This window comes from Phocoena sinus, chromosome 5 (assembly GCF_008692025.1).
Source record: "Phocoena sinus isolate mPhoSin1 chromosome 5, mPhoSin1.pri, whole genome shotgun sequence".
NCBI classification, from domain to species: Eukaryota; Metazoa; Chordata; class Mammalia; order Artiodactyla; family Phocoenidae; genus Phocoena; species Phocoena sinus.
The window spans coordinates 119,288,051-119,315,788 of NC_045767.1; the positions used below are offsets into that span (position 1 = coordinate 119,288,051).

General features: G+C 52.9%; 1 protein-coding gene across 2 annotated transcripts in view; it reads left to right on the forward strand.

The window, feature by feature from the left end:
* The first annotated feature begins 1,296 nt into the window (after positions 1 to 1,296).
* PPP2R2C (protein phosphatase 2 regulatory subunit Bgamma) overlaps positions 1,297 to 27,738 on the forward strand; it is a 137,490-nt gene continuing 111,048 nt past the window's right edge. The window contains exon 1 of one of the 2 annotated variants that reach the window (XM_032633684.1): positions 1,297 to 1,833. In XM_032633684.1, the coding sequence (XP_032489575.1) occupies positions 1,806 to 1,833 (28 nt within the window). In that variant the 5' untranslated portion in view covers positions 1,297 to 1,805. The remainder of the gene's footprint in view (positions 1,834 to 27,738) is intronic. The other variant, XM_032633683.1, reaches the window with a different exon arrangement.

Here is a 27,738-nt window from a genome sequence, read left to right on the forward strand (position 1 = left end):
CCATCCTCCTACCCCAGCCCCTTCTGGACTCTCCTGTCCCCACTGCAGTTTGGGGAGATGCCTGGAGTCCCCAGAAAGCCAGTTGAGAAGAGGAAAGCATCACAGAATTGCAGGAGTGAGAGAGACCAGTGGCACCTCCCTCCTGTGGCTTGAACCACCCCCCAATCTCAGGCCAAGGGCCCCTTCAGCTTTGGTACCCCTTGGAGGCAGTCTGAACCTTTCCTACTCTCCCTTTCCAAACTGGTTTTGCTGAGCACCTAGGAAAGCCTGCTGGTGTGTGTGTCGGGGGAGGGTGCTGGGGGCGGGGGTGTTGATCCATACCCAACACCTCTGACACACCCACTGGGGGCTGGGCTCCCTGCAGGCAAGGGGTCAGCTTGGAGGAGGTGGCAGCTCCCCAAAAGAGGGAACAAATACGTTTTGAGCGCCTGCTCTATGTGAAGCACTGTGTAGGATGCGAGGGGGTGGCGGGTACACTTATGACTAAGGGAAGGGAGGGGGTAGGTTCCTGCCTGGCAGAGGGAGGAGGGACCCGCACTTCCCAGCCTGTTTTTGGAGCGTACCCAGCACTGTTTCACCACTTTATCTCACCAGTAAGTAGAGAGGTGAGCATGAGAAGAGATCTCGGCGCTCTGCCTGGAGGAGGCCTACTACCTCCAGCCATCTCATCCAGAGTTTTGCCTTGTTTGTAGGGTGCTGATTCCCCCCGCCGCCCGCCCCCCCCCAAGTCCGTCCCCTAGCTTCTTCCCACGGGTCCAGTTTTGCGCTTAGGAGGTTCCTGGAAGTGCGTCTGCCTACCCTCTTTTACCAATGAACGGGGGCTCTTGTCCCTACTCCCCACCCCCGGTCTTCGGCCGCTGTGAAGTCTCCCATTCTCCAGATTCGCCTTCAGCCGCGCCCCGCTCCCTTCCCTGTTCTTCTGGTCGCCGCGGCCCTCGGCCTTGTGAGGCTGCCCACCTGTCCTCCCCTTTTCTAATCTCCCCACCCATGGGCCATACACAACTGGAGTACCTGGGCACGCAAGGTGACCCTCAAAGGCTCAGCTGACCGTGTGCCCCCCAAGCTGGCCATCTCCTTCCTCCCTCCCCCGCTGGCAGACCCAGGGACCAAAGGTGCCCACCCGCGAGGCCGGGAGCGCGGAGACGCAGCCTTTGCCGGGGCGCCGCCGCACCTGCAGGGTGCCGGGCTGCCCGCGCGCGCGGCGGGCTGCGCGGGACGTGGGGGCGGAGGAGCGGGCGGCGCGAGGGAGGGGCCTGCGAGAGTGGCGGCGGCGGCGGCGGCGGCCCCAGCCCTAGCAGCCTGGCTCGGCCTCGGCTCGGTCGGCGCAGCGCCGCGCGCGTCCCCTCCCGCCGCCGCCGCCGTAGCCAGGCGCACCGGCACCAGGCCTCCGCCGCCGGGCGCACCGACGCAGCGCGCACCGCCGGCCGGGATGCGCTCCCGGGCCCCGGTCCGCCCCCACCCGCGGCCGCCGCCCGCCCGCCGCGCTCAAGCCTGACCGCGGCGCCCGTCCCGGCCGCCCTCGCCCGTCCCCGGCTGCCCCCGGTCGCGATGCCCGCCCCCCGGGGCCCCGGTGGCCCGCGCCCCTGCTAGGCTGCGGCGGCATGGCCCGCGCGCCCGGCGCGACCTCTGCGGATTGCAACGGTGTGCGGCGGCGGGGCATGCCCAGGGCACCGGGCACGGCCTTCAATGGGCGAGGACACGGACACGCGGAAAATTAACCACAGCTTCCTGCGGGACCACAGCTATGTGACTGAAGGTAACGTACGTGTTGTCTGAGGCCCCCTCCGGCCGGCCGCGGCGTGGGGATGCCGTCGCACCGAATGCCCTCCGAAGGTTTGGACCGCGCGCTGTGTGTCGTGTCCCCCCACCCTACCCTACCCTACCCCGCCCCGGGTCCGGGAGGGAGGGAGCCTGAGGGCGCCGGCCTCCGCTGCCCAGCAGCCCGAGAGCGCAGCGCCCTCCTCCGCGCCGCCCTCCGGCAGGCAGCTTTCCGCCCCCAGGCCTGGTGGCATCCTGAATCGGCCCTGGCCCTCATTTTTAAAAAGGCCACCTCTGCGGCTAATCTGGTGAAGAAATACCGGGGAAATTTAGTGGCTTAGAATACTGGGTTTGCCCTGTCCAGAGCCCGCAGAATTTTCTAGGCTGCCCACTCCCTGGAGACGAAGTGGGACCCGGGGGTGGGGGTGGGGGTAATCCATTGCCAGATTCCCCTAGAGGCTCGCGGTCTTCGGCCCCTCCCTGTACCTCGAGAAGCAGGGCCCCTTAGTGGGTGGGAGAAGGTGTCTGGTTTGGGGTTCATCTTTTATTCCTGGCGAGTTGAACTAAGACAGGAACAGCTGGCCCTAAACTGTCAGAATTTTCCCCCAAAGTGGGACATGCCACCCCAAACAGGCCCTGCATTTGAAATCCCCTAAATTGGCCCTACAGCCCAAGCCCAACCGCCACTCCGAGGCTGGTGGGATCTAGAGGGTAAGCGGCCCTCTCTTATAAGCCTGTAACTTCCAAGGGTCCCTCTGCTCCACCTTGCCCAGGGAACGGTGGGGACAGCTCCCGGGCCGCAGCCGGGGGCCCGCGGAGTGGAGCCTCCATTGAGGATGGGGAGAGCTAGCCGCGGGGTGTCAGCATGCAGCGGTGGGGACACTTGTGCTGGAGACCTTCCCGGGTGAAGGGGCCGTCTGCATCTTCCCTGGGGGCTGCTGGACTGGCTGCAGAAGTGTTTGTGGGTTTTTAGCAAGAGGTCCCCTGATGGGTGCCTCGGTGGGAGGGGCCCTGGGCCTTGCGTGCCACGGGACTGGTGCGCGTGGGAGCCTGTGTCAGGAACCCGTGTGGGCTCGGAGCGGTGACTCGACTCCAGGGTGCTGTCCGCCGCGCTGATGCTTGGCTCCGCCGTAAATGAGGCCGAGGAGCCCGTAGCCCGAGCCCTGCGGAGGCCTAGGGAGCACTGGGCCAGCGCGGGGTGGGCTCCTGGGCGTCCTGACCCAGGGGAGCAGAGGCTGGGTGTGTAACCTGGGCGGACATATGCTGAAGAGTGGCGCTCCCCGCTCCCCGGAGGAGAAGTGCTGAGTCACGCTTTGCTGATGGGTGTGTGTAGGGAGAGGGGGCAGGGCTGCTCAGGCCGGGTGAGGGCTCTGCCCCAAGCTAGGGGTTTCGGGGTGGGGGGCGTCCCCAGGCAGCTGAAAGCGGTCTTTTGTCGCCTGCCTTGGAGAGGCTGAGGAAGGATCAGCGTGTTTCCTGGTGTTCTTTCTGCTGGCAGCCTGCTGAGAGGCAGAGGTAAAAAGGCTGCTGGGTTGCTGGCAGGTGCCCCAGTGGTCTGGCTGGAGCCAGGAGAGAGAGGGGATCTTGGCAGGTCATTGTGGTCTGGTTTTCTGGAGGAAGCCTCCGTTTTCCCATCTCTACATTGAGGATGATGGGACAGGGCACTGGGCGCCGTGATTTAAAGTATTTAAAAAGCACTGCCTGACTCATAGCGGACATTTGCAAACCCTAATTCCTTCTTTATTCTGTCTCCCGCTGTTTCTCGCACAAATTCACCAGCTCTTAGAAGGGAGGAACAAGGGAGAAGTGCATAGTTATCAGAGTAAGAAGTGATGATTTTAATTCTTCATTCATAGAACGCATATTTACTGAGTACCTACTATGTTCTGGTCGGTTTTAGCCCTGGGGACTGGACACAGTCCCCACACTGTCCCGTGGGCAGCCTGTATTCTAGAAGGGAACGCCGTTACGTGGATGGATCTCTTTTCCCCATCTGTGAAATGGGAGTGAATAATACCATTCTGCCTAGAGGTATTAAGGTTTCTGTGAGGGTCAGATAAGATGGTGGATGAAAGAGCTGCCTCGGAACTACAGATTGTGAACTGGCAGCCCAGGTATGTGGAGGACCCATTATGTGCTGAGGCCTCACAGGAGCTCCACATACCCCGCATCCCTATTTTATAGATGAAGAAACTGAGGCGTGGCCTTTGTCCATGTCCCAGATTGAATGCCAGAGTGTGGAAGGCACAGAGCTCAGGTCCTAGGGAACCTAGGACCAAGATCTGAAGTTCCCGCCCTTGAGAAAGCAATAACAATAATTATTAGAATTATATGAGATTTCTGGCCTCCCTGCATGAAAACAGACTTTCACACTGTTGATCTTGCCTGCATTTTGTGCTCAGAGCACAGAGTAAGTTACAGATTTGGATGTCAGACAGACTCGTATTCGAATCCTTCTTCTGACTCTTCAGGTGCTGTGCAACCTCGGACAAGTTACTAAATGTTTCTGGGCTTCACTTTCTCCCTTTAAAGGGAGGAGTAATAGTGACTCATCTTACAGGGCTGTTGGAATGATCAGTGGTTTTGCTAATTTAGGAAGCACCTGGTACAGTGTTCGGCCTGTTGGAAGCACTTAATAAATGGCATTGTTATCATTTAAAAGTATTGTTCCTGGAGGAGCTTCACAAGCAAATAATGGATGCTGGGAGTTTGTAAAAGAACCAGGTGTACAAATTCCTGTTCCACCTGGTCACTTGGTCACAAACACTCACAATACCCCAGTGGCTCTGATCTACTTCCTGTTCCTTAAGCAGGAAGTTTTTTCTTTCTCTTGGGGTATTTGCACTGGTTACGTCCACTACCTGGAACACCCACTTCCTGCTCTTCCTTCTCATCCTTTAGGTCTCAAGTTAAATGTCATCTTCACCAGTGTGAGTCTTGCTTGAGTTCCTCAATTTCTTCTTGTAACATCTCAAATACCTCGGGGAGAGTTTAGGTTTTGTTAGTCATTCACACCTTAGTGTGAATTAGAGCAGTTTTTCCCCCTCTAACTCTTAGCTCAGCTCGGCTGATTGAGGGCTGTTGTGATCATAAGGCATGAGTGCATGTCACTGTGGGGCACAGAGAACTTGGCAAGGATGGGTGAGTGTTGGGGAGAACAGTACAGTTGACAGTAGAAGGACCTGAGCCCTAGAGAAAGGGGCCCCAGGGATAGGAGAATGCCAAGGAGTCTCTGTTTAGGCTTTTCTCAAGAGCCAGATATGGCTCTTGGAAGGACTCTTCCTGGCTGTGATCTCTTGCTGCAGCCCCAGGACTCAGCTTTAGGGTGGTTAAATAGACATTTTTAGGCTAGATTGAATCTACAAAATACATTCATCCTCCTTCATGCAGTAGCATTTACCAAGCACATCCTTTTCTGAGTCTGGCCCTGGGCAGGCAGTGATGGACCAGTGTACTCCCATCCCCCTTGCAATGACTGGTCCCAGAATGGACGTGGGAGTCCTTTCTGGAGGTTGAGTGGAGAGTAGAGTGAGCTGCAGGAAGCTGGTCCCTCTCTTGTGATGGAACACAGAAGCCTCCATTGTTGCTGGCGGCCGCCTTGAGACCATGCAGGGAGCCAGTCTGAAGCCAACAACACCGTTGCTGGCAGAGCAGACAGTGAGTGAGAACTGGGGATGTCGGTGACATCTATGACTCCTGGATTAACCAGGCCTGATGTCCACCACACCTCTGGGCTTCCAGTTCCGTGAACTGTTACATTTACTCATTGTTTCAAACTTTCAACCAAGTCTCTGTTACTTGCAGCCAGCAGTACCCCGACTGGTACAGCCTTTACTGACTATCTGGAAAACAGAAAGACTGCCCTGTCACTCACGAACGAGATGCGAAATACAGAAAACCAGGAGGGATGTTGATTTGTTTGCTTTTTGTTTTAGAAATCCTCTTTGATTTCTTTCACGCGCTCAAGTCCAAGCTGCAGAGTTCTGATTTCCCCTCCTCGCGTTTCCAGCCAGATGAGGTATCCCAAGATCTGGTGTCAGGAGATCTGGTGGGGTCTGGAGTCCTGCCTTCCCAGTGGGGTCCGCTCTGGGTCTGTAATCTTGGGCAGGTTTCTCTGAGCCTTAGTTTCTTCTCCAGGTTGCTCCTTAGGTCACTTGAAACAAGGGACATGCAGTTATTTGATGCTGTAGCATCTTCTCTGTGGACTCCCCACCGTGCTTCATGAATGGAATATGTTCAGTGAACTCATGGCATTAAATGGCTTGGTGTGTGTGATTGTGCCCAGCCCAGGGCCTGGGGCACAGTCAGTACTTAATAAATATTGTCCATAAATAACTATGTCTGTTCTTCAGGGGTTAGAGTTAGACTAGCCCTTAGAACTGTCATCAGACTGGCTAACCTAATTCCATCTCCACCCCCAGAGAAATTGTGCTGAGAGGGGAGTTATGTCTGGCAGGGACCTGAGCCAGCCCAGTAGGAGAGCGGAGAGCCAGCCTTTGATTTTTGAAATATTTGTTCCCTTTGCTTCCACTTAGGAGCACCCCTTCCATAAGTTTGCCTGGGTTTTCACGAGCTCATGTTGTCTCCACTTCAGGGAAGGAGGCTGCAGTGGGACACCGGTGGCTGTCCCCCATTAAGTCACATCACCTCTCTGAGCCTCAGTTTCCCTGCATTGCTTCCTGCCCTGGGTTGTCACAAGGTTCTGAGGAGTAAAGACCATGTGGACTCCAAAGGTCCACCTTTGGGAAGGGGTTATTGTTATCCGTTTCCCCAAACTGTCAAGGAAGCCAGACCTCACTTAAAGGTTGGTGCAGTCACCAAGTAGGGGTTTTCTCATTTTCTTGCTGCAAGATGGAGATCAAGAGCTAGTAAAATGTTTCCGCATCATCTCCTGGTTTTTACTTGCTACGGTTTGGGGGTTTTATCCTTAAAGTCAGCAGAGCTAAGGGATGTTTCTCTAAGGTGTTTAGGTCTTGACACCTGAAGCGTGGCTGTATGAAATACTGGGGCTTAAAGGGGAGGATTACAGAGTAACAGTGCAGATGAAGAGGAAAGACCAGCCTCTAGATACATGTTGTTAGCCATTTGCCACAGTTCCTGCCCATCTCTTTTAAATGCCCATGTCTGTTTTTAATAAAAGCTTTAATCTCTCCATATAAACCATTTGGAAGGGTACTTTTAAGTGTGAGGTTATAAGAATTTTCCAGTGCTTTGCTGCAGAGCTGGTGTCCTCTGAGTGTGCAACCCGTGTAGGTCCCATATTCGGAAAGACCAAGAACCCTGCGCTCCGTTTAATTCTCTGCTGTCCCCATCTTGAAATTTTTAATAATTGTATCTTTGGACCCGTGTTTTGTAAGTGACATCTGATGGGACAATGGAGCACACCTGTGAACACAAGTGACACATGCAACAAGCGATTCCGCTGTTCCTTGTGTGGCTTCCGTAACATGCTTACCTTGTGTCACTTTAAGTGTCATGGAGCTCCCCAGCGTCCTGGGGCCACCAGAATTCTGCGCATAGGCACCGATCAGCATGTCTGTGGTTGCGTAAACAGGGGCACTGACAGCTCGAGAGGCCACGCTTTCCTTTTGAATCAGAACTTGTTTTGAATGCAGAAAGGAGGCAATGACATTCTAAGAAGCATAAGGACCAAGGAACCCTATCATATCCTTTGTTAATCGTGTGACATCCTTGGGCTAGCTAATCAACGCTTCTGAAAATGATGGCACCAAAAGAAAGGGAAAGATGGACAACCATAGTTCCTGTTCCCTTCAACCGTCATTCATCGAGGGTGGAGGTGTGTGCCTAGAACGTGCAAGCGTCAAAAGGTGAAATAAAACGTACAGTGTTCCCACTCCTCTGGTAAGAACAAGCTAGGTATGCCTGTAGGAGCTACCAGATACGAATTGTGTAATTCAGGGATTCTGCATTCGAGTTCAGTGCTCTTCTGTTTGCATTTAAAGCTGGAATTACACAACAGAATGAGCGATACAATTCATGCTAATAATTTAAATTTTTTTCAATTGTCATTAAATAGCAAATAACTAAGACAAGTCATGGGAAAAAAATGAGGAAGCTTTATATTTTTGTACCTTTAATGATACTTCTCCGTGCTTTTTATCCTCTGCATTTTCACTTTGCACCGGGGTCCGCAAATGCTATAGTTGGCCCTATTTTGCTGGAGGGAGGAGGCTGGAATTCCTGGGATGGTGGAATCCTTGGCCCCGCCTCTCACCCCCTTGGCTTTTGTGATTGGTGGAACTGGTGAGAACCTGTCACTCATTGGACAATTTTTCTCTGTTGGGCGGGGCTGTAGTATTGAAAGTCTCTGCTTCACCCCTACCCATTGGGCCCCAAGAAGAAGCCTATGTTTCCCTCATTTCAGAGTCCAGCCTTTAGACCTATCTCTCCCCACAGGCCCAAGAGGAGGGGCAGTGGAGTAGGGTTCCCTAGCTCATTCCCCGCCGCGAGTTTACCATCAAGGAAGAAGAATTTTTTTGATTTCCTTCTTGTCCATCTTCCCCGTGTGTTCTCAAGTCCTCGCAGGGAAGGGGTGTGTAACTGGTTACCTCGGCCCCGCCCCCAAATTCCACCATTTTATTGGCTGCACACTCTTCCTGTGATAGGTGTCATAGTTCAACTCTTCACCCCCGATTGATGGATAACTAGGTTGTTTATTTTCTTTTATAACTAACACTGAGGGAAGGAATGCTATGTGTGTAGGAAGACACCCTATTCCCATCCCTCCCCCCAAATCTGGAATAATTTTCTTCAGAGAGAGTCCCGGACATGCAATTTTACCTAAAAATCATGAACGTGTTTAACGTTCTCGACACACGTTGACAGATTTTACCTCATGCTGATCAGCATTAAGTATTCTCATTGGTTTGACCTTCGCCAATATCACAGATGAAAAATATTTGTTTAAATTCATGTCTGAATACCAATGAGGTTGAACATTTTTCCCCTTTTGTTCAACGGACATTTACTGATCCCCCTTAAATGCCAGGGGGAGGTTAGATGCCAGACGTACAACATTGAAGGACAAGGTCATTCATTCATTCGTTCACTCAACAAACATTTCTGGAGCACCCACTACGTGCTAGGCAGAAAAGAAGCCCATGTCTCTGGGCAGGGAGAGTGAAGTGGGGGTGACAGGAAGGAGGGAAGAGAGCTGAGGCCAGAGCCCCACGGTTCACCAACATCTAAGGGACAGAGAACGAGAATTCTTGGTGGCCACCCAGGTGGGAGATAAAACAGGAAGGCTCTGGAGTCACAAAACGAAGAGAATCCTGGAAGGGAAGGGAGAGAGAGGGGGCTGGCAGGAAGAAAGCTGGGTCACCCAGCCTTAAATGCTGCCAAGCAGCCAGGACAGCGTTGGGAAGCATCTCTCAGGTGCCCACACCCACCCAGCACCTGGTTCCCTTGCATTCTATTTGGTGATGCCATCTCTCCATGAGCCTTTATAGTCTGCACCCCTAGTTCTCCCCGTTGGCACACAGAATAGGTTGCTCTCTGTGACCTGCTCTCCAGGATGTCTCCTCACGCACCTGACACCCCCGCCCCAGTCTTCCTGCCCTGGGACAAATGCTCCAGGCCCCAGAAGGCACCATTTCTAGAGCTCCACGCTCCTGGTTTCATTTCGTGGACACAGGCCAGGCTGTGTCTTTGAAACATGGGCTCATCTCTCCCAGGATCTTGGATGCCAGTGAGAGAGTGGGCTGCCTCAGGAGGAAGTCTGGAGTTGCTGAAGCAATCTGCCAGCCCCACAGCACCCTGGGGTGTCCTGTTAATTAACCTTGGTCTCCTCACCAGTCAGCCCTTGTGCAAAATTACTCACCTGGTCTTCAGCATTAAATAATTATGAAACGAACATAATAGCCATTATTATGATTGACCATTTACTGATGCCAGATGTGATACTGAGTGCTTCATATGATTGGATCCTCACAAACCCCAGTGTGTGTGTGCACGTGTGTGTGTTTTACCCCATTTTACGACGGAGAAAACTGAGGCTTGGACACTTGCCCAGGGTCACATGGTTTGTAAGGGGCAGAGCTGGGGTTTGAATGCCGGCCATCTGCCTGCAAACCCATCCTCCTAACCTCCACATTGCCTGGTTGTTGGACCAACAGGGAAGGGACAGGTGGCCCATTCAGTTCTAGCTTTGCACCCAGCTTCAGAGGGTCTCGCAATTTGAACCCAGGACTGCCTGGCATGGTGCTAACGCTGGACACGTAGCAGCACGGCATCTCTCCTAGCCACACGTGGTGAAGGTAATCCACGTGGGTCAGTGGAAGAAGGGATCCCCTCCACTGCATCAGTGGGGGGATGATCACAGTTCTATAGAGGACGGGTGCTTTGGCGCTACAGGGAGTGGCATTCACAGGGTCGGGAGTGATGGAGTGCTGAGGCACAGATTTCTAGTGCATTCCAGGCAGAAAGAACAGCATGTGCAGAGTTACACGTGCTTGTCCCTTGACAGCATCTAGGCTCCTCTACCTGAGCCCAGGTTGTAGTTGCCAGCCTGCCTGGGGACCAGGGCCCACCTGGGGCCTCTGCGCTGCCCAGGATGGCATTGCCTCCTTGCACAGTGGGATCCATTGTCCTCCAGAACCCTGGGCTGAATGGCACATTGAGGCAGAACAAAGGCTGCTCAGAGGTTCCGGCTGCCCCAAGCAGGGATGGGATCTCCAACTGCAGACCAGGGCCTCCTCTGAACCAGCCTGGCCTCCTGCGTCCTCCCGCCCCCACGCCCTGCAGAGGTTGCAGCCCTGACCCCCCGGGGCTGCCAGCCCTGTGCTCTGCTCCTGGGCATGGCTGTGAGCCTTTGGCAGGTTCTCCAGCCTCTGAACCAGTCGACTCATCCCTAAAAGAGAGGGAGAACTACTAGCCACGTGGGCTTTTTGTATTAAGGGCAATAATGTGCGCATTGCACTTACACCCCAATAAAAGGGAGCTACTTGTGTTGTCATTACCAGCTTTTGAATTTCCTTTTATAATTTCAATAACGTTTCAATGAAAACTTTCAAATAGGTACAAAAGTAGAGAAAATCGTATGTTGAATCGTTCCTCATCCATCCCCTCGCTTTTCAGCTGCTCTCAAGATTTTGCTGTACTTTCTTCATTTACTTTCCCATCCTTAAGAATATTTAAGTAAATTCAAGACTCCTGTCATTTCACCCCTACGTCAGCAGGCATCTCTGAAAGTACCACTATCTCACCAAACAAAATGAGTACGAATTTCTTTCAATCTAAATTCTGGTCCATCTTAGCAAGACAACTATACTTCAGTAAAAAATAAACAAACAGGTTGATTCATTCTGGTTCACCTCAGCAATGTCTCCAGTTATCTCAAAAATGTCTTTTTAAAGTTGCTTGGTTTGACCCAGGATCTAAAGTCCTGCATCTGCATTTGCTTGTTCTGTCTCTTAAATCTTTTCTGATGGAGATCAGTCCTCCATCCTGACTTGATAAAGACATTCGTTACTGTTTCGTAAGGATTACAGTTTCATCCCCACAGTCTGTAGTCCCTTTCTGAATCCCAGTTGCCTGACGGGACCGGATGCTGACAGGTGTTTGCCTGGATCCTGGGAATCCCCTGGGCGCGCCCCTCTCTTTTAAGGACCCCTCCTCACCACTGATCAGCCGAGAGATCCTGGGCAGGTTGTTCAGCAGTGCACACCATCTCCACCAAGAGCTACCCAAATTGCAGACTCAGGAGCAAAAGGTTTCTGTTTGAAGACATTGAGTTATAAGGTTATTTGTTACACAGCGATAGGTAACTGGAATAGTCATAGATCCCCGAAATTGAATTCCCAGTACTGTCCGGCTCCTTCTGAGGCCCCTTGTCCAGCTGCTGTGCTCTCTCCTAGATTCTGTGGCTCCCTCAGGACCTTCCAGTAACTTCCTTCTTGCTTATGTTAGCCTGAGTCAATTTCTGTTCCTTATAACTTAAAGAACCTTAATTCCCAGTCCCAGCCAGGAGGGGCGACTCAGCTCAGATCATAAGACAGGACTGGAACCTGGCCTTTCTGAAACATTGGACCCGGAGTCCTGCCTCATGCAACATCAGCGGATATATATCTTGGACATGCCTGTTTCCTCTGTACACAGCTCGGCACCTGGTACCCACCTGGTGCCCACTAGGTGCTGGATAAATGTGTGTTTGAATGACTGAGTGAACAAATGGCATGTCTTCAAATCTGACCCCAGAATAGTCCAATTATTTTCCCAAATGCCACACCTCCACCCGGCGATCTTCAACTTTGCACAGTTCCAATGTGTACGGATTTTCAGTCACCACAGTTTGGTTCAGTGATGCCAGTCCCCCAATCACATAGCCCAGATTTCAGGTACCACAAAATGGTAACTGTGAGTAATTGCATAAAGTGGAAACTTCGCCATTTGCTCTCCAGCCCACAAATCACTAAGTAAATGACAGACGAGTATTGTGATCTGAGACCAAGTCACTTCTTTCAGTGTCTGTCTCTGGTTGGTCCCTGTGTATCTGTTGGTTCACACGTAGATAGAAAAGCATGTGGTGATGTTGCCTCCTTGTTTCCTGGTGATAAACCCACATGACATTTTACAAAAATGGATAGTCAAAAGAGGAAATCTGGCCCACAAAGATGATGCTCAGCAAAAAAGAAATAAAAGGAAGAAGAAAAGTAATAATGCTGGCAGAGAAATTTGGATTGGATGTAAATGGAGTTATAGAGGAAACTGCTGATCCTGGGAATGTTGAAGCTGTGACCATTCGAGACTCTTATATGCAGCCAGCGGAACTAAGTAACTAAGTCAAGGTGAACTTATTGACATAAATGAGAGAAGTGCCTGTGACAGAAAAAATGAAGATGTCCCAGGGGAGGTGACACTGGCAGCACACTTCATGTTAAAGGAACTCTTGAAGCTATTCCACAGTGTTGAACGTGCAGAGGATAGAATCTTGGAAGCGGATCTGAACTTAGAAAGGCAGTTCTTCAAGGCATAGAAAAGATGTTTGCCCAGCGTCGCAAGTTATCCAACAAGCAGAGGAAGCCAGCACTGTTGAAACTAGTCTGGATACACTTTTTACCAAGAAATAAAACACTTGAATTCTCAGTGTTTCTAAGGTTTTACATGAATGTGTACTAAATAAAATATTAGTTTTACTCTTTTTTTATTACCCTCTACATTTATAACCATCAGTAAGAGAGTTTTTCATGTCTTTAAAAAGTTTTTTTTTAAGATCGTGGAACTTTTGTAATTTCCACATTGATTATTAAGATCACTTTGAGTGTTTCAGCTTGCACGGTCATTTTTAGGGTTCCACACAGTTGTGCAAAGTGAGGTCTCCCTGAACTCATGCCAGATGGGCAGTGTCTATCCTGTGTGGCCCTTCCACATGTCAAGGGCATGGTGATGTTGAACCATGGCTGGAGGATTGGAGTTAGTATCCTCCTTATTGAAAGCAGCAGCTCAAGACAGTTAGGTAACTCAGATTCCTCACTGCAAAAACGGTTAGGCAGCCAGTAGATCAGTGGGAGAGAGGCACTTCCGTCCACTGTCTTCACTGTGCAGATCGCTAGCCAGCCTGTCTGCTTCGGGAACAATCCGTCATGGAATGAACTGGCTGAAGGAGTCAAGGGCTGAGCGATAGTGGTTCCTATACCAGCTTTCAATGTGAAAGGTGATTAAAAAAAAAAAAACACCTGAATATTTTCCCCAAGGAGAGGTAAGGCTCTTTATTGAAGCTGTGAAGATATAATCCGTCATCATAAGGTATCCCATATTGTCATACTCTGGGGGCTAAGGTGCCTGTATGTTAAGATGCTCCTTGCGAGATTTTAATTTTCTTTATTTTATCTCATTGCAGAAACGTTTGAAAATGCAGAAAGTAGAATAAAGAGGGGGAAAAAATAACATCCTTGACTCCATTGCCCCAGAAACATTGTTCCAATTTTGTTATATTTCTTTCTTACTGCCCCCCTGTAGATTGTAATATAAATACAGTTGTTTCTTTTAAAATACTTAACGTGCTGAAACATTCCCCTCTATTATTACAGACTCTGAGTAAACAGTTTTTAATGGCTGCATAATAGTCCATCATGTAGATTTAATTACTTATTCAGTAGCTATGCAGCCTTCATCTGCCAGCCTGGGGTTTGCTGCCTACAGTGGGTATGTGGGTGGGGAAGGAGGATACAGGAAAGAGCAGGAATAAGGCACAGCCCCTCCCTTGAGAACCTCTGGAGCCAAGGAGACATGAACAGGTGATCATAATACAGTGTGATGGGAGCTGGGATGCAGTGGGGTCCTGTCGCAGCCTGGGAGCAGATGGGCGGAGAGGCTGAGTCCAGAGCAGAGGAGCGGCTTGTCCAGCAGGGTAGTAGCGCGCAGGGGAGAAGGCATCCCAGGCAGTAGGGGTGTTATGGACAGAAGCTCGCAGGTGAGAAACAGTGTGGCTCTAGGGTTGCCGGAGCATTAACTTGTGGGTCTTGGAGCTCCTGGGCAGTCGTGGCGGATGAACAGACAAAGGGGCCTTGGTAATCTGTCCAGGCAGAGAAGAAAGAGGGAACCGAGAGTGACCAGAGGTCTCTGGGAAGATTAGAGAGTGAAGTTGGGGAGTGAGGGTCAGAGGGGGACGAGGGCACTTCCAGGAGAGGCGAGAAAGCCCCAGTGAGGCGCCCAGAGCCGGCAGTGGAAGGGGATGGAGGTGAAGGCGGTGGGAAGGAGAGGTTGTCGAGGCAGGGCTGGGGCAGCATGCATGGTGGAGAAAGGAGGGTTGAGCCTCCTCTCCTCGTCTCTGGTCGATACCAGCGTGTTCCCAAGGCTGGTAGGTGTGGATGACAGTGTGTAGAGGGTGGAGAAACCTCCCACTCTCGGACACTCATATCCCAACTTTGGGTGTTTTTTTTATTTGTTTGTTTGTTTTGCGGTACGCGGGCCTCTCACTGTTGTGGCCTCTCCGGTTGCGGAGCACAGGCTCCGGACGCGCAGGCTCAGTGGCCATGGCTCACGGGCCCAGCCACTCCGCAGCACATGGGATCTTCCCGGACCGGGGCACGAACCTGTGTCCCCTGCATCGGCAGGTGGACTCTCAACCACGGCGCCACCAGGGAAGCCCCCAACTTTGGGTGTTTTAAATTAAGATATGTTGAGCATCCTTGAGAATGTACATTTTTTCTGTATTTCAGGTTATTCCTATCTCTGACTATATGGGAATGCAATTTCTTCATGAAAACATAGGAGTGTTTTTAAAGGGCTTAAATAAGGATTTGAATATCATGTCTACTAAACTAAAAATAAAATGTATCAAAATTTTTCATGTGGTGATCTTTAAAAGAGTCCACATGTATAATGCAGCTCTGGAGTAATCTGTAGATTATAGCAAACCCCTCAGTCTCTGTCTCTCTTGCTTTAAAAAAAAAAAAAAAGGATCAGTTTCAGCTCCAGTACATCGTGACTTATGGCTGTGATCATTGTCTCTTGATGTGTGTCTGATGGGTGATGGGGCTTTGACTGCACAGGAGAGGAATTGTGCTGTGACCCTTCTCTAGCGTGTACAGGTATCTCGTCTTCATGGTAGAATAGTAATGGTGACGGCCATGACGAGGGAAGCTGCCATTTCTTGACTGCAACGATATCATGAGACACATGTTTATGATCTCATCGGAACTTTATACCCACTATGAGAGGTGGTGGGAATGACCCCCTTTTATATCCCAGGAAACGGAGCCCCAGAGAGGTCAGGTCACACACCTAAAGTCACACGGTGGTGTCATGGTTACCACTACTACGTAACAAGTCGTTCTAAATCTTAGTGGCTTAAGACAACAGCGGTTTTATTATGTGCCCTGGATTCTGTAAGTCAGGAATTTGGGCAGATCTGTTCTACATGGCAACTGCTGCATCTTCCTTCTAGGCTGCTGGGCAGGCTGCTCTGGGCGCGCGAGGGTCCAAGACGGTTTCGCTCACGTGTTCTGTGTGTGGTGGGGCTGGTTCCCTGGGGACCATAGACGTGGCCTCTCCAGCATGGCGGTGTCAGGGCACTGGTTTGCCAGATCAGGTGTCCCAGGATCCAGGTGCGAGACCCGACTTGCTGACCTCCTCGGAGTCTCCCATCACCAGTTGTGTGACTTTAATTCAGTCCAGTCACAGGCTGGCCCAGGGTGGAGGGGAGTTAGATTCTGCCTTTGGTTTCGGGACAGGCCAGGTCACACTGTGGAGAACAGATGGGATGGGAGACAGTGCTGGGACCCGCTTTGAGAAGCAGTCTGCTGCAGACGGCCGGCTGAGCCAAAATCCGTCCTGGGATGCGTCTGACCTTGAAGGTGCTGTACCTCCCTTGTCTCCCTGACCAGTAACAGGATGCAGAGGCCTTGTCCTCCAGACCATTTCTCTGTCCAAAAATATGAAAAGCATCCCATGCTTTTGCCTATTAAAATACAGAATTTGTGACAATGTAGATCAACCTTGAGGTCATTATGCTAAGTGAAGTCATACCGTATGATCTCACTTATATATGGAATCTAAAAAAAGCCAAACTCAGAGAAACAGGGGCTAGAATGGTGGTTGCCAGGGGCTGGGAGTGGAGGAAATGGGGAGATGTTGGTCAAAGGGTCCAGTTATAAGATGGATAAGCTCTGGTGATCTAATGTATAATCTATACATTATATAATCTATAGTATAATCTATAGCATGGTGACTATAGTTAATAATACTATATTATATATTTGAAAGTTGCTGAGAAAGTAGATCTTAAATATTCTTACCACAAAAAGAAATGGTAATAATGTGCTGGGATGGTGATTCAGCTAACAACACGGTGGTAATCATTTTGTAACATGTAAGTATATTAAATCCACACATTGTATACCTTAAACTTATTCAGTGTTATTTGTAAATTACATCTCGATAAAGTTGGAAAAAATAAATACAGAAAACAAGAGGTGAGTAAAAGCTTTTTTTAGGAGGTAGAGTAGATTCCCACAGACCCGCCTCCCTGTGTGCATCAGGCTGAAGTTACTGATAGAAATGGGGGGTCAGGGGGCTTCCCTGGTGGCGCAGTGGTTGAGAGTCCGCCTGCCGATGCAGGGGACACGGGTTCATGCCCCAGTCCGGGAAGATTCCCGCATGCCGCGGAGCGGCTAGGCCCGTGAGCCGTGGCCGCTGAGCCTGCGTGTCCGGAGCCTGTGCTCCGCAACGGGAGAGGCCACAGCAGTGAGAGGCCCGCGTACCGCAAAAAAAAAAAAAAGAAGAAGAAGATGGCTTGTTCTGCGGGAGGGAGAGGTGGGGAGGAGGGACCCCACCGTGCACCAGCCGCAGCCCCGTCACACACGGTGTCCTCCTGAGTGGACAGCTTCCCAAAGGCCCTCCTCTGCCCCAGCCAGGGGACACGGTGGGGACAGATCCACCACCCACCCCTGCCAACCATTGCATCTTCTTGTTGTACCTCATCTCACTGGACTGTGAAGAGCCCTAGAGGAGGGGGTGGTTCTGTCCATTTTACAGATGAGGGAACTGAGGGTCCCAGAAGTTAAGACCTCCCTCAGCCAGGAGGAGGCAGAGCTGGGGTACACTGGGACTGGTTCCCGATACCGCAGGCACTCCGATGCCTTCGAACTCCACTCCTTCCCTTTGGGGGCCCCTCCCCCCCGTGCTTTGTCCCTGGTGCGTGTACATCTGTAGAGCGGACGGGCACCAAGGGACTCAGGTACCCACTGCCCATGCACAGTTGACCTGCCTTGGCCCCCCTCCTGCCTCCATGTCTTCAGCTCTAAATCGGGGCCAGAGGACTCTTGGGGTCTCCTCAAGGGTGGTCTGAGATAACATGTGCACCTGCTACTCAGAAAGGTCCCGTCAGATGTTTGTCTTTCTGCTGAGCAGTGGAACCAGAGGAGGGAGCCGCACCCAACACATCCACGCCTATCAGCATCCCAGGAAAGGGTGCTCCAGGGTGGCTCCAAAGGCCTTGACCCTTGACTCTGACCCACCAGAACCCCAGTCCTACCTTTTAACCAAGCGAGGGTGACCTTCAGCGTGGCCGTGAGGATCTGGAGCCGGGCATGGGGGAGCAACCCATACAGGCGGTGGGTGGCAAGCCTGCCAGGGTGGCAGCCTGGCCACCTGAGCCTCTCAGTCTCCTGCAGCCCTGTGGTGTTCTGAGAGGGTCCTGATCTGTGCTGGGCCAGAGGGTGAATTGGACCTCTCCAGGAGAGCTTTGGGCCAGGACATCCACAGGACAGCAGGACCCCAAGGACCCACATGGCTTTATGCCAAGGACTCAGTTGATAACTTTGCTTCCAAATGCTTTGGAGCATTTGTTGGAGCTGGGAGCCCCTGTGGTCCACCCTGTGAACCCCAGGCATGCCTTGTTCTGGCATCTTCCCTACGAGTGACCCAATTTTCATTACTCCAAACTGGGACACTTTTCTGGCTACATGTGCTTGTCCATATGGGGACAGTGGGACGGCAGGTGATAAATTGGGGCAACGGCTGAAAACTGTGGGGTTGGACTTGTATCCTTGTAAGGGGCTGTGCAGCATGGTGACAGGTGACGACGCTGGGCCTAGAGACCCCTACACAGGCCCAGGCTGTGCTGCTGATTGGCTGTGTGACCCCGGGGGAGCCGCATAGCCTCCCCGGGCCTCAGTTTCCTCATTTGTGGAATGAAGACTCTGCATTGAGGGCGTAGATGCCAGTGTGTTCTCTGAAGCAGGCGCGTGTGTCGAAGGAGGGGGCATGTGGGTATGAGGCACACTTGCGAGCAGGGTCCCATGCAGACCCAGGGAAATGACCCAGGAGGACTTAGATGGGACGAAGGGGAAACGGGATGTGCCCCAGGAGCTGGGAAGTGCGGAAGAGCCGGCTGCACCCTAAGGGTTAAACTTCCATGTTCATAACGCTGGGGATCTGACTGGCGGATGGATCTGATCAGGGGACATGCAAGTCATTCTGAAGGGACAGATGGCCCACGGGCCAGCAGGAGGTGGCTAGATCCATTTCTGTATCTAAGGAAGGCACAAGTCTGGTTTTGCAACAAGCAGAGAGGGATCTGGTCCCCCCGTCTCCCATCTAGGCTGCTGGGGACCCCACTCCCCAGCCCTCATTCTGGGGGGAGGGCGCTTCCGGACCCCCTCTACCCTCACTTGGCTACTACTGGGCAGTGGGGATGGGGACTTGACTCTGATTTGTGGGTTTAGGGATGAGTTGTGACATGAAGTACAGGCCTGGGTTGGGTCAGTGCTGCGTGCTGGGTGAGGCCCTTTCTGGGTTCTGGGAGAGCAGGTCCCACTGGGGTTTGCATGTACACCCCGTATGCCTGATGTATGCCTGATTCTACGTACCTGACTCTTCTCTCCCCCTCGAGGCGTTTCACACTTGGACAGGAACAGGGGTGCCATTTACTGGGTCGCCAAAGCAATCCAACCAAGTCCCTCAGAGGACTGGGGATGGAGGTGGAGGTGGAGGGGGAAGGGTACTTAATACAGTTGATGGGGCGCAAAGGAGAGAACATCCTTTGTCCTCCTTCAGCCTGGCCACCCCAAACCTGGCTGCATGGGACAGCTGGCACTGCGGGAGGTGGCCGAGAATTAATTATGCTTCGGCTTTGTAAACAGGCAGCTATAAAAACCTATCAGCAGTGGAGCACCTTCTCCATAAAACAGGCTCAGCTGGATTTATAACCTGAGGCCTCTTCTCCAGGGCTGCGCACAGAGAAGGAACAAAAGCCACAGCCCCCCACCGGCCAGCTGGCCTGCCCCCTCCCACTCTCCCTGCCCCTCCCCTGACTACTCAGAGGTTTGATACTGTCCATTGCAGAGAGCACAGAAATCCAGGAAATGGAAGAGAAGGCACATTTGCTGTTAATGTTTTAGATGGAATTCATCACAATAAAAAGTTAGATTTAGTTGGAGAGCATGGGATGTTTAGGAGAGGAAATATCCAGAATAGGAAAACTTAATCATGCTGAGAAGGCTGGCCATATAGGAAGGGAAGGAGACTGACAGGTTTGAGAGAATTTACAGAAGATGTTCAGGAATCTTTGTTTGTGGATTCACCCAGACAGCCCACAATTTATTAAGCACATACTATGTATCAGGCGCTTTGCTGGGAGTGGGGAATATGGCCATGGACATGACTGACAAGGTCCATACCCTGAGGAGTCCCTAGAACAGACCAGATGGACAAGGGGTCAGTGACGGGACAGTGGCAGGGAGGAACCTAGGGGCTGGGCCGCCCAGAGTGGGGCCCGGGTGGTGGGAAGTCAGGGAAGGCTTCCTGGAAGAAGTGAATTCTTTCAGTGCATATTTATCAGTGCCTGCTTTGCACCGCCATTGAGATTGGTGTTGGAGATACAGGACCCCAAGCAAGTTCTAGAATCTAAAGGAGGAGCACGAGTCGGGGGAGAGGGGAAGAGGGTTCCAGAAGGTGAGGAGGGATCAGTCAGTGTGAAGGGGGAGGCAGCGACAAGCCTTGTTCAAGCCCCGCCAGGATGTGGAATTGTTATCTCTAATTGACAGACAAGGAAATGGAGGTGAGGGCTTCACAGCTCCTAAGTGAGTGGGCTGGGATTTGAAGCCAGGTCTTCGGAGGCCAAATCAGCCCTCACTTAGGTCTGCACGGACCTCCTTACACTGAGGGCTCGGGGATGGGTACCACGTCCAGGATGGCACATGGGTTCGTTGGCCGGCTCTGCCATCAGCCTTCCTTCGTTACTGGCTGGGCTGCTGAAGGGCCGGAATTCCCTGAGCTGACCCACTGTGCAGATCATCTGGCGTTTCCCTCCAGCGCTTGGCAAGTGTTGAGAGTGCAGCTGAGCCATTGCTTGATCTTTCTTGGACCCAGATGAAGAACTGGGTAGCCATTCACCTGTCCTTTGTTTAGCTTAAAACTGGGGATGTTGATGCAGGCAAGGGGAAGCCAGTGTTTGTGGAATAGGTGCTAGACACTGGCCAGAGGTACCCCGACGCTTATCTCAACAGGCCTCTGCAGTTGGTGCTGGTACCACCCACCCCCATCCCCTAGATAAGAAAACCGAGGCTCAGAGAGGTCAGGCTCCTTGCCCAGGGTTGCACAGCCAGCAGGGTGGTGGAATTGGGATTCAGCCTCAGCCTTGCCTGACTCCAAAGCGAATGCTGTTTCCACCATACCCTGCACCTCCCAGAGCTAATTTTGCTGCTGCAGGGAACTCCACCCCCCAGAGCGATCTAGGACAGGCAATGTGATGAAAGAAAATTAAGAGAGGGCATCCCACAGAAACTCGGCTCAGAGGTTCCCATGGCAGCCTCTGTGGGCAGATTGGGATCGGCCTCTTTTCAGTCCTCGCTGGCCCTGGGAGCCCCATTCCCGCGTCCAGGACTGGCCGTTTCTCTGGAAATCATAGCCCACCAGCATTTGGCATCTGGTGAAAGGAGAAGAGAAAATTCTGGCTTCTCAGACCAGGGCCTGTGGGGTACGTCATGCGTTTCCAGAACTCTCAGGCAGGGGCTGGAGGGGGCCTGCGCGTGCTGCCCCGGTGACACGGATTTCCAGGACTTAGAGATTCTCCTCCCTGCTGAATATATTGCTGTCCTGCCTGTTTTGTGCACAGGGCCCAGATGGAGAACTGGGTAGCCAGAGGAAGACCTCCTGCCATGCATGGAGCGGTGGACATCGTGACCCCGGAGCCCTGACCCACGGAGTTGGGGACCAGCTGAGGGGCACGGGGTCGGGGAAGGGGCTGCGGGGTCGCGATGCCTTCCGTCCGTACGGCTCTATGTTTTACTTTCTCTCAAAGACATATTTCATGGAATTTTATTAGCCATTGCTTTTATAGTCATTAAAAAATCAAACTCCTTTTATTATTAAAAACCAAAGTCATGTATTCCTATGGCAACAAATATTTAGAGTAGCAGAGTGGTATAACGTGGCAATACGGTTCTTCCTGAATTGGTGCATGGCGTTTGCACCGTGCTCTTTAACAGATGCAGAGGTTTCGTTGTGGGAATGGAGCACAGTCGATTAAACAGTCACCTAGAGAGACTTTAGGTTGTGTCTAGTTTTTTGTTGTTGTTTTTCCTCTTTCACGTGATGCTGCAAATCAACACCCGTGCTGTGTATCTGAGGACTAATTCCCACAAGTGGGTACTGGGGGGTCAAAAGGTACATGTATTTTTATTCTGATTAACGTCACCAAGTTTGCAGTGCCTGTTTCCCCAGTCCTCACCCGCACAAAGCCTTTCTTTGTGAAACAGTCTCGGGACCTCCTCGGTGCCCCCGGCGAAGTCCCCGGCTGCCCATGTGGGAAGACGCTGAGCCGAACGTTGTGCCCCCTGCCCTCAGGTGCCCTCGGTCGCAAGAGCTGGCCGGGTTCTGCAGGGATACCTCTTAGGGGTGGCGGTTGGCTGGTTGGTTAGTGAGGCCGAGCGTGGGGGCACCTGCAGGGGCCGCGAGGGGCTCCCTGCTGGAAGGATCGTCGTCATGGACATTTCAGCCATCTGCCAGGATGAGCACTGAGCCCCCATCCCGGGTTTAGCAGGACCTTTTGGGTTAACCAGTGAGCAGCTTCCCTTGCTGATGCAGGTGCCTCTTAGTGGAGCACGGCCCTCTGGGGTCACGGCCATTGCTTTGTGGTCCCTTTGCTTGTCTGGGACGAGGGACCAGCCAGGCACAGATGAAAAGGGCTTGGAAGTGGCAGTTCTCCAGGAGTTCTGCTCCAGGAGTTCTGGCTGAAGGCCCTGGGGAGGGTCACTTGGCTTCCACAGCCCCAGCTTGCCGCTCCCTGGGAGGGAGGAGTGGGCCCTGGGACCAGGGGGAGGGACGGGGTGATTCAGACACAAGGAGACAGAGACGTGGAGCGGCGTGCTCGGAGGGCCTCGTTGGGACCCCGGCCTGAGCCTTCATCTCCGCAGCTCGGTGGGCTGGGCCAACCCAGGCAGGGCAAGGAGGTCCCGGGACTGCTGTTAAGAGGGCTGCCTGCAAGGCCAGGTGACCTGGGCCTAGGTCCTGGCCGGCCACCCATCTCTGTGTGACCTCTGGGGCCTCAGTGAGCCCATCAGCAAAGCAGGGATAACAGATCTCACATTAAGGGTGGCTGTGAAAACTACATGGGAAACAGTGGAAAGGGCTTTGGAAGTGTCTGGTGCAAAGTGCCCGGTGTTTGCAGGAGAGACTTCTCAGGAGCTGGCGGTCTTTGGAGACCCTGCTGAGGCAGGAGTGCTCTTCTCATATGACTGTGCATGACGGCCCACTGCATCCCACAAGGGCGTGCAAGGAGCCGGCCACTCTCCTGCCCCCAGGAGGGCTCGACGGGTATTTGCTGCATGAACCAGAGAAACTTTCCGTAACATTTTAGGATTATTAGACAAACGCATACAGAAACCAGTGCGAGGAGAGGGAACCAGTGATTTCGGAGCTGCAGGGGGTGTGGGTGCTTCTGTATCCCTCTGCTGTTACCCAAGGCACTTGAGAAAAGGGGACTCTAAGTTCAGGGGCTTGTCCAGGTCACGCTGCTGGATTTGACCCCGGGCCATGTCCCTGCAAACCTGGGCCTTCCTGGGCCGGTGTGAGCCTTCTCCAAGGGAGACAGATGGACGTTGTTTTAGATGCAATTGCCAGTCTTCTCCTTGTCCTTCAGTTGCCAAGGAAACAGTCTTGTTGCCCCCATAGAGGCGGGAGTGAAGGCCAAGTCTTCCCCGAGGCCCTGGTCGTCTCCGCTGGAGAGAGTGGGTAGGTGGCGTGGGGCTGGGCCTTGACATTTCCATGGCGTCCTGAGCGCCAGTGAGTGCCTGCCTCCCTCCGTCGCATTTATCCTGAGCTCTTCCGCTGCAGAGAAGAACAACAGCAGTTATGGGGTTATTTCAAGGGGATTCCCATGGAAACGGAGAGTGGAACGAGGCTCCTCTGAAGGCTTGTGCAGTGGGAGTTGCCACGGCTGCGTGTCCCCCCACCGAAGGGTGTAGGCGCCTCTGCCGGGACCTTCTCTGCACCCCCCTGCATGCTCTCCTCGGCCAGCAAGGGTGAGCCCAGCCAGCATTGCCCACCCAGGCCTCCAAGGCTCCTTCACATGAGACCCCAGCCGGCTCCCAGGGACCTCAGGACCTGGCTTTCGCCTGCAGCTCCCTTTTCTGCAGCGGCTCTTGAGCTGCAGCCAGCAGCTTCCCAGGGTTCCTTTGGAGGGCCTCTGTGCTTTTGAGCCCATTAACCAGCCATTGCCTGGAGAAGTCTGTACACCCCTTGGTTTTCTCCTGCAGCCCTCATGCATTCATCCACTCACTCCTTTATCCGGCAGATTTGTTTTTGCACCAGAGAATCCTTTGGTCAGTGAAAGAGTGCTGACGTGGACTGCATAACCTCTCTGAGCCTCACTTTTCTCATCTGATTAATGGGAACATGGGTGCCTGCCCTGCTTGCCTCATAGATGACTGGTGAGGGGCAATGAGAAGGTGGGCTGTAGGAGGGGAGTGCTGTGCAGGTGTCATCAATATTTCCATGGCCACGGGATCGTGGCTGATGGACAAAGCTCCTGGAGGCAGGGAGACCCCTGGGAAGTGCGTCGGGGTCTCAGACCCCTGCACAAGAGCCCTCAGGATGGTGAGACTCTCATAAGCCCCTGCGTGGGCACAGCGTGCAACGGGCTTCCCACCTGTAGTTTTCATTGATCCTTGCACCAGTCCCATGAGGTGGGTGATGTTCATTTCCATTTTACAGATGAGGAAACTGAGGCTCAGGGAGGCAACATGATCTTTGCTCACACCTGGGACTCAAGCCCGGGTCTGACTCCAACTGCACTGCTCTTTGCAAGGGTCCAGTTGCCTCCCAGTGGCCTGGTTGCCAGTCCTGCAGTGGAGGTGGGTTAAGACCACACTGGGGGGAATATGAGTCTCAGCATGTGCTTAGAAAGGTCTCTTGTGCCACTTGGATTAGTGATGCTTAGAACTCTGTTTTCCTAAAACTTTACCATCTCCGCAGCCTGTTTACAAAGCTCTGCTTTTGTGGGAGATGAGAGCAGTTGCTTCACTTGTTCTTGGAATATTTGGTTAACAAGTGTACAGGCTGAACTTCCTCTGACAGTCTGTCCTTTTACAAACTTAGGTAATTAAATTCCCCTAAATTGGTTCCAGTCGGATTAATTAAGTGCACAGTTGCTGACGCAGACATGCAGATCATCTTGGCGTGTCCTATCTTACCTGGGGAGCAAACACAAGAATCTGGAATATTCTTAGGTGTTACAGAGAGATTACTAGGAGTCACCCTGAAAAGGCTCGGGGAGAGGTTTTTGGTGCTGCTGGGCCAGGGGTGTGAAGGTGCCGCACAGAAATGACCCTTGCAGCCTACTTATTGGCCTAGCGGACGTTTTCTGACCTCTGCAGGATTGTCACGTGTGTCACAGTAGAAACTGCTGAGTGCAAAATCATCTGCCCAGCTAGTCATCGCTTGGAAACATGGAGGCGTCTTGTCAGCCTCCAGCCCCATTAGTAGCCTCTGAATTGCAGAATTACTGGTTTTTCTGATCGGGTGTTTGGGTCCCAAACTCCATCATAGGCAGAGAGCACAGGCAGTTAAAATATGTGGCCGGGCACGGTGGCTTGCACTGCTGTTGGATCGGGCGGACTCAATACCGGCCTCATCACACCGCCTTCAAGCTTGCGTGGGCCGAGCTAGGCAGCCGGGTAGGATGCACCCAAGGAGCCATCTGTTTGCAGCCCTTGGACCAGATGGTCTGCAAGGACTCCTGGGAGGTGGAGTTGGGAAGGAATACATTTACTGAGCACCCAGAATCTTCCAGAGCCTCTTTATAGCCCTACAAGCTGGGCATTGCCATGCTGTTTATACAGACCAGGAACATGAGGCTCAGAGCAGCTGAGTCACTGGCGAAGGTCCCACAGCTAGGAAGTAGCAGGGCGGGATTTGAACTCCGGGCTTCCTGACCTCTTAGCTCATGTTCTTTCCACCAGTCTGCTAAGGTTCGTGATCACCGTTCCAGCTAAGTGCCGCGGCAGTGACTTGTGGGAAATATCCATAAATAGAGAGTGACTCACACGAGAGTAAGGTGGCTCCTCTCAAGGCGCCTGATGACCCCCAGGTCCCGGGGTGCCCTTGGGCTTTTGCATGCCAGTTTGAACTGCTTCCTGCAGCAGTATTGGTCAGCCAGAAGGGCAGGTTTGGTCTGGAGGGCACCCTGTGTGTGTGTCGCAAGATGCCTTTGCCTATAAAAAACCTTTGTAATAAAATCAGTAGGAGATGGAGAAGCCAAATTCAGTTTTGAGAGATGGCAGTGGTCCTGTTAATGCTGATCTGGCTGGAGTATAGAGTTAGTCCTGGCGGCTGTCAGGTGCGTGGCTGGGGTCATTGTGAGAGTGGGGCCGAGGAGGAGAGAGGCAGGGACCTCATCTCTGCTGGAAGTTTAAAAAGTTGGGGCCACCGTAGGGCTTTGTTCTCCAGGATCCCTGGGGGGAAAGCAGGGATTCCGACAATGTGTGGAAATGGATGGTGGATGACAGCAGGCAGGGGGGCCGCCAAGCACAGTGTGATTTAGGATGTGGGCTTCAGAGCCCAGCAGACTGTGGCCCTGGGCAAGTCATGAGAAATCTCTGAGCCTCAGTCTCCTTGCTGGGATAGAAATAATATAGGTGCCTCCCTTGGGTGAATTCTGGGGACCGAGAATGCATCACGGAGAGCACGGGGCCCAGCCGTGCAGCCAGCAGCTGCTTCATGCTGGGGCGGCAGTAGGAGCCTAGACTCTGGAGTCAGGCGGACCGCATGCATTCAAAGCCCCGCCCCTCTTATCGCTGTGTGGCCTGAGGTGGGTTGCTTAATCATTCTGTGCCTCCATTTCTTCATCTGTAAAATGGGGATAATTAAACTGTACTCAGGCCCTAGGGTTGTTGGAAGCTTAAAGGAGCTAATTCACATAAAACACTTAGGGAGTGCCTGGGACACAGCAAGTGCTCAGTTTATGTTGGCGGCTCTGGTCCTGGCCGTGGTCATAATCATCCTCACCGCATCCTCTCCGCTGGGGCCTTGCTCTTTGTGGTGCGCAGTGGGGCCTGATGCCACCTGAACGAAATTGAACTGAATGGTCAGCAGAGCGTCACGATCACGGATCGGTGGCCCGCTTCCTGGTGTGGGTTCCGGAGTGTCCAAGTAGGTTGGTCCTGAGCCCGAGCCTCTGCCCACTCGCCCACCTTCCTGCCAAGAGCAGGCAGAAGCTGATGCTCTCACCTCCCACCACCCCAGGCAGGAGAATCTTCTGCAGTGTGACGCTTGCAGGGGAGCGCAGGCCTTCTGCTGGGGGCGGGGAGGGGGGGCAGATGGCCGGGAGTGGCAGGCCAGGTGCTGGGACCCAGTGAGAGAGATGGCATGTTAGTCTGGTGGCCTCTTTGCCCTGGGTCCACCTGAGCCGCTGTGGCAGTCTCATCGCTTGCCAAGATGCCACGTGTCACAGCCTCCTGAGTCAAATCAGAACATGACAGCCTGGGCTCAGCCGCTCAAGGAACAGGATGAATCCGAGAGCGAGGTGTCATCTTGGCCAACTGGCTTCTCCCACCCACAGTCAGTGTGTGCCTCAGACGGGCTGTGTACTGGGTCTGACCAGGTGGTTGGGCGCCTTCTGCCATGGGCTGTGAACTGTGCGGGGAGGAAGTAGGGTGGAGAGGGAAGAAGCCACATTTGACCGAGAGTTGTGAGCACCAGACATTTACTTCCGGTAGTGCTGGGAGCGTCTGTGTCCCCGAGTTACAGATGAAGACATTGAGACTCAGGTGCTGGGTCCTTGCACAGAGACGTGGTGCCAGGTGGAGTCATGATCTCTCCCGGGTGTGAGGGCCCCATCTCCTCTCTTTCCACAGCACCACCCCTTATGACAGATGCAGTTCACCTCTGAGGTCCCTTTCCTCCTCTCTGAGATGGTAACGAGGGGAGCAGAGGCCCGGCTGAGGAATGGAGGTCTAGGCTGGGGTGAGGGGCAGGGACCCGGGCGTGCTGAGTGGGTAACACAGCTGCAGAGCAGGAGGTGAT